Source organism: Olea europaea, chromosome 8, assembly GCF_002742605.1.
Source record: "Olea europaea var. sylvestris chromosome 8, O_europaea_v1, whole genome shotgun sequence".
NCBI classification, from domain to species: domain Eukaryota; kingdom Viridiplantae; phylum Streptophyta; class Magnoliopsida; order Lamiales; family Oleaceae; genus Olea; species Olea europaea.
In genome coordinates, this window is record NC_036244.1 from 20,890,796 (window position 1) to 20,897,760 (window position 6,965).

At 35.6% G+C, this 6,965-nt stretch overlaps 1 protein-coding gene across 1 annotated transcript in view; it reads right to left on the bottom strand.

Moving 5' to 3' along the window:
• Nucleotides 1–6,743, bottom strand: part of LOC111399166 (E3 ubiquitin ligase BIG BROTHER-related) — a 7,168-nt gene extending 425 nt beyond the window's left edge. Inside the window, exons 1-6 of the mRNA XM_023026425.1 lie at nucleotides 6,390–6,743; nucleotides 4,906–5,272; nucleotides 4,745–4,797; nucleotides 1,327–1,368; nucleotides 1,126–1,247; nucleotides 901–1,009 (exon numbers count right to left, since the gene is read on the bottom strand). Coding sequence (XP_022882193.1) covers nucleotides 901–1,009; nucleotides 1,126–1,247; nucleotides 1,327–1,368; nucleotides 4,745–4,797; nucleotides 4,906–5,272; nucleotides 6,390–6,617 — 921 coding nt within the window. The 5' untranslated portion in view covers nucleotides 6,618–6,743. The remainder of the gene's footprint in view (nucleotides 1–900; nucleotides 1,010–1,125; nucleotides 1,248–1,326; nucleotides 1,369–4,744; nucleotides 4,798–4,905; nucleotides 5,273–6,389) is intronic.
• Nucleotides 6,744–6,965: the final 222 nt, after the last annotated feature.

Here is a 6,965-nt window from a genome sequence, read left to right on the forward strand (position 1 = left end):
CTGTCAATGAACTTCAGTTTGAAATATCATGGCTCCATCATATTCACTCCATCCCCACCCCCACAACTAATGGATATTGGTTGGTATTCAGCTAAGACCACAACGTATCTTCCACATAATCGCTTGGTATCATGACTAGGCCACTCGATAAAGTGTCGAAACGAAAGGTTACAAGGAATATTTTTTTCATTTTGATACTTTCAAACGTGGCCTAGCGTTGAGTTGGCATGCCATGAAACGTTTGCATAGAGATTCATTGTGGTCTGGCCGCCAAATAAGCAATTTCCATCAATTTGAGAGTGGAATGTTAGCAAGTGGTGATATTAAAGCTACAAGTAAGTTCAGTGACCAAGTTGAAATAAATTCAAGTTTAGTGAGTCAATTGAGACTTCGATTAAATCAACCTTTCAATAGCAATAATAAATTGAACTAATTTAAATACACGTCAGTTTAATTTTATAAAATTGGTATTTGCTACTATGACATTTAGGAGTTTTATTTATTTTAACAAAGATGGGTGTGACTACCTCAGGTAATCACAACAGGTGCACAAGCCAAATGCAAAGGCAAATCAAGTGTGGCGAGACTAAAATACTAGAACAGTATACAATGTGAACATACACATCCATTTGCAGTAAATGTTAAGAAAGCAACATGGATTCATTGACCATGAAAAATACATCATCCGGAGTTGAAAAATATCTCAAGAGCAAAATAACAGTCATAGAATATTAAATCACTCTAGGCAAAACAAAAATTAGGCTCTTTCCTTAAATTCCTCTTTTTTCATCATGTTTTATTGTTCTAACTGAGTTCGCAAGAAGCAAAATTGTAAATCCCCAGAGTAAATCATGTGCTTCTGTGCTTTTGAATCCTAGAATTAAAGAGCACAGAACATACCTTGTTTATTCTTAACCAATTATTTATGCATTCAGGATGGTAAGAATGTTTGCAGGAAAGCAGAGTCAAGGTGTCACCATCCTCATAATCCAACCTACATATAATACAGCTGAGGCCAAAGGGTAAAATGATATCAGCAATTTGCCATCCACATAGGGGTGGGAAGTTAAATAAAAAATAAATGAAATAGTATATATAATTAAAAACTAGCCAATGTGTACTAACGAATCACTGCTTCCGTCCTGAATGCTTTGTGATTTATAATTAACTGAAGGCAGAGAAGCAATTGTATCAGCAGTAAGACCCCTGCTCTCTGTTCCGACAACTTCACCCAGGGCAAGCAATTCCTGCAATGCAAGTCAACCAACGAACTCAATGTAAGATATGCCCGAACAAAAGTAGCCATGATGCCACTGAAAAATTTACCTCATATGATAGTTCATCTGGATCAACCTCCTCCCATGCCTCCTAAAAAGATTTAGTAAGAGATGCTTCAGAATTCTACCAACAAATTCTAAAATCAAATTATTAAGTGAATATCAACGATATAGTGTAAGATGTACTGGAACAGAGTACAGGACTACATGTGGGCATACAATTCAATTGACAAACTGATCATACAAACTTACTTGTTTCATGGTTAAAGCATAAACAAGAATCCCCAACACATGTAATATGGAAGCCTTAACTTGCCACGCAAAAATTGAAGAAACAATTTGCAATCAGTTGTACCAAAAAACCTCCTTGTAAAGTTGCATGGTCAATTATAAAGCCAAGAGGGGAGGCTCAATCCAATTATTCCTAATCAATATTAGAAGAGATAACTAAAAGAAAGAGAAGGGGTTGAATAACTAGGAGATAAAAAATAATTTTCACATTAACATATAAACCTTCATCTAACCAATCTGTCAAATCATAACCATTCTTGCAGTTATTAGGACTTTATGGTATATTCATAGGGAGTTAAGGAAAATATTTGGAGCTCTTTCGTGTTGGGAATAGGTTTGGCAATCCATGTGGTCCACCTGAACCCAAATAGTAATTCATTCTAGCGGCATTTGCATGAGAAGTCATTTACGTCATATTTATTATAATGCAGGTAAAACTAGGCATATGTGAATAGTTATTGTGATTTTACCAATTGTTGCTATTAAGTCAGTTCAAGAATCTTGGTTGATTTGATAATTTTCACGTTCGCCATTATATTAGGTCCACGAAACTTAATTTACGATTCTGACTGTTATTTGTTTATCTTGGGAAGATGGTAAGTATAACAATGTCTCTACTTTTTCCATAGTAACTTAACGTTAGAAGACGGTTAATTAGAAGAGGGGTACTAGCTGAAAACAAAGAAAAGATGGCAGACTATAAAGAAATTCCCTTTTTTTTTTGGGGAGGGATGGGGTGTGTCCCCCAAAAGTGAAGCTAGATGTTGATTGAAAAATGTAACATGTTTTGTTTCATGAAAGTTGGGTATGTAACATGAAAATGTACGGTTTTAACTATTTTTTGGGTAAGTTGGACATATAATAACTCCATAAGTTTTGAAGAAAAGGAACAATTCTTTGGAAATTCATGAGAGAGCAAAGTTTTTTATCTTCTATACGGGATCCTAAATCTAAGGAGTTTAAGCATTTTCATTTGCCTTAGCTGTTCTTGGTTGAAAGAATGTTATGTTTAAATTTTATTTCTGAACTTGTTTTTCTTCTATATTAAGAGAGATCCTTGTTCTCTTGATGTATATATATGATAGGCCCCCAAGCAGATTACTTCATCTATCCGTAGTTAGGAGAGGGTAGTATGGGCATTCAAAAATTGGAAGAGAGATGAGCATCTTGAATGCTCATCAACCTTGTATTTCCATTCCAGTTTCTCCAATAAGACGATTACACTATTAGCCCCTGTTTGGTGTATTGGATTAAAATCCAAGTTAAAGTCAACAATTAATTTCAACCATATATTTCATGGTACAAACTTTTCAACCACACATTTCATCAACTTTTATCAAAATCTACTAAAATCTAATTTTAGCTACACCAAATGGGCTTAGTTTATGTTCGTCCTGTGTTGGTATCTATTATTTGGTATCAGAGTATTGTTCTAGGCAAAAACCTAGAGTGGCCAAAAAAATGGAGGACAATATGGGCATGGTATTGGACTGCTTAATCCAGAAGCTACAGTGGATGAATGGGAAAATGGCAGCAAAGGAGAGAGGGCAACAAATACTGGAATTCTACTCCAATCTCCAAATCACAAGGAAAAAAGAGGCACCAGAAATTCCTCAATTCCGTGGAGAAAATCCTGATGAGTAGGTCTTCATGGCAGAGCAATATTTTGTGCTGAATTTCATCCTTGAACAAGAGTAATTGGAGGCAGCAGAGATCAGCTCCAACACAGAGGCCCTAGCTCAGCTTGGGTGGATTGTCACCGACCCATATGAAGCTGGGAAGAACTGAAAGATTAGTAGCTCAATGGATTTTGCATGTCACCAGAGGAGAAGGCAACATCAACGAGCAATTGCAGCGGAAAACTGGAATCGCCAATAAGCTTGGACATTAGGGCTGAGATCTGTGGGCTAAAATCCATTCAGCGATCGGCCATCACGAGGAGATTTCAAAAAAATCAATTAAACAGACTCATGGAGAAAAAGGCCCAGCAAGAGAAAACAACCCACTCACGGTAAACAATCCAATCTCAATTCTTTCAGTCAAATATTTGCACAAGTAGCCACCAAAGTTTTAGATTGGCCAAATCCTTCTACCTTCAAGAATCTCACTAATTCAGAACTCCAATAGAAGATGGAAATTGTGATTTGTTTTCAGTGTAATGAAGGAAATTGTGAGCCATATTTGCAAAAATAAAGTGTTTCCAGTGCTGGTGGTAAAAATAATTTGGAGGAACTACACCTTAAAAAGTCTGAAAAAGGACTGGCGATTTGTGGTCGGACACAAAAACAAGGATAATGAAGCTCCCAAGGGAGATTGGCGAATGTGCCATAATGGAGTTAATTGACTATGGGGGGGTTATCCAGAATTTTATTTCGGTTGTTAGGGTTCAACCTATGGAAAACCCGTGAGTGGGTGCAACTGGCTATGGAGTTTTCTTTTACACTATACTAATGACAGTAGGTTGCTTTTGTAAGTCCAGCCACTTATTTGGACTGAAAGACTCCCTTATCGCTACAACTAAATCATGATTTTTTGCAAAAATAATTTGTCCGGCTGTACACAATTTGGAATCTATAATTGGTCCGAAATTTCACCTTAAGGCTACGGTGAATTTCGAGAGTGGGATACTGACAGGCGCCCCCAAGCAGATTACTTCATCTATTCGTAGTTAGGGGAGGGCAGAATTGGCATTTCCAAAAATAAGGGTAGCCTGCCAAAGAACAAAAGGATGGGCAGGGTGTACAATTCATTCATGGTGAATTAGGGTGTCAAATTGGGTGAGAGATGAGCCTCTCGAATGCTCGTCTACCTTGTATTTCCTTTCCAGTTTCTTCAACAAGACAACTATAAATTTAGTTTGTGTTTCTGTGTTAGTACCTTTTAGCTATTTTATACAAAGGCAATAGATTATGGTTCTAAGTAAAAACGGGGCATAAAATGTGGTGAAAAGAATTTAAACCAACCATTAGTGACTTCAAGATCGAAGATTATATATTGATCAGTTGGGTGAACTGAGAGCAATACACTATTCCAAGCTTTCTACAGCCATTCAAGTTTTCAACTACTGTCTAACCAATGGAAACCATTTTTTTCATTCGAAAAAGATTTAGAATCTCCAATTATGGCCATACCTAGAAAAGTTGAAAATTTATATCTAGAGTTCAATGAAATCAGACCTGAGAATTATCACCATGATCCTCCTCTTCATCCTCATCTTCCCCAACAATCACTATACAATCATTAGAGCTTTGTCAATCATCACATGGTTCTCGCAGATCAATTAGTGGAAAACTAACGAAACAAGAACTAGGACAAAGTGGTCAGTTTAGAAACTCACTTTCATTAATTCCAGCTAGAGCTGACAACCTAGCTGCCATTTCCCTTTCTTCAGCATCTTGTAAGGCCCTAGCATAGGCCTCGTCACTTGAAAAGGCCGAAACAGCTTGGTTCTCATCCTCACCTCCTTCAGCATGAGCATGCACATCAAATGCATCTTCTGCATTATCATCTATCTCCAGATCGGTACCATCATAATCCTCTTCACTGGCATCATCAAAGTTGTCAGCATCGTCATCCTCATCCTCATCCTCATCCTCCTCATCATCATCATCGTCATTGTCGTGTTCATCATGACCATAACTCCCAGCTTCCCAACTTCCATAATCACTGCCACCATGCATTCTCAGCATCATGTATGCCCTTTCCTATATCACGGAAAACAAAGACATTTAGCCCCTGTTTATTTTTCTAAAACTCATTTTTTCTCAAACTCATTTTCAACTACACATAATGCAACCCAACTTTTTTCAACTTTTCAACCACATTTCATCAACTTTTATTTAAAAAAAAAAAAAAAGACACTGATTGAAAATTTATTGAATAACAATTTATAATGAATCAAAATACTGATATGTAAAGAAATTTTCCAGTAATTATAGGAGTTTTGCATACAAAACCATGTGCATTCCATTCAAATTACGGTAATATTGAATGGAAGCGGAGCATCTAACAGCATAGAATCGTGTATTTAAACAAATTACTTGCAATAGTTCCTGATTAAATCAAGTCAAGCTGCAAAAACTCACAACACCTTGAAGAAGCTTTTGATTAGTGGGTCACGTTTTGGTACCAATACAACTACTAATGCTTATTCCCGAAGTAGGTACTTTTATCGTTCAGACATACATACCAATAAAAACAATAAAATACTTTATACATGTTACAACTTGTAATAATAGTTATGATGGCTCAGAATACAGACACATAAAGTCCTTTTCTCGTGAAATGATGAAAGGAGCTACCAGCAAGTATACCAAGTCAAGTGCATTTCATTCATCTTAAGGTAATATTGAACCGAAACAATGCATCTAACAGTATATAATCATAAATTTAAGCGAACTTAAAAAAAATAATAAAAAGATAAAAAAAAATTAAAAATTAAAAATTAAAAATTAAAAATTAAAAATTAAAAATTAAAAATAAATAAATAAATAGATCCTAATTCTATCTCAATGCAACTAATTTAGAAAATCTTGCTCCATTTATGATTAGAAATCAGATAGTTACAGAAATCACATAGCTAGAGAAAACACAAAAAAGAAGCAAAAATAGTAAAAAATCTACAATATGGAGAAGCTTTCGTTTTGTGAGTGTCACGTTTTGGTACCAAAAACAACAATTACCAACGCTTATTCGAAAAGTCTCCTTTTTAATCCTTCTGTTCTTAAAATATTTTTGGTACCTATAAAAACCCTATTTTGTTTACAATAACAAAAAACCCTGATCAAGAATTCAGGAAAAACCATAGCAAAAAGGAAAAACCTGTTCTTGGAGGGTGCGGGCAAGGGCAAGATCGGCATCGACCTGACTGAGGTTCGTAAACGGAGTTCTCTGACGCCGTTTGTTCTCAGCATCGTCATTACTATTGACTAAGACGTCGTTTGACGAAGTATTACCGATGTTATCATTAATCTCCGTTCTCGGGTTGAGTGTAAGATCTTCTTGTTCGCAAGTATTATTAGTGTTAACTTTCGAATTTGTGTTATCCATTTCAAAATCCTCAGAATCTAATCAAAATTATTCAGTGCTGCTTATCAAATAGGAGCGGATATTCAATGCGAAAGAGAGAGAGAGAGAGAGATGGAAATGGGGCATAATTTGAATGGCATGTTGGTTTTATTTGAAATATTTGATTTGGGGATGATTGAGCGCAAGTTTTATTGGTTGATTAATTTTGAGAATTGATTTTGTTATCGTTAGAAAAAAAAGTAAGGTTCATTTGTGAGAGAAAAAATTAAATATAATGGTTAAAATAGTGAAATAACGATAAAAAAAATCAATTTTTTCGAGGGAAAAATCACTCTCAAAAGGACTCTTAATTAAAAATTAGATGACGTG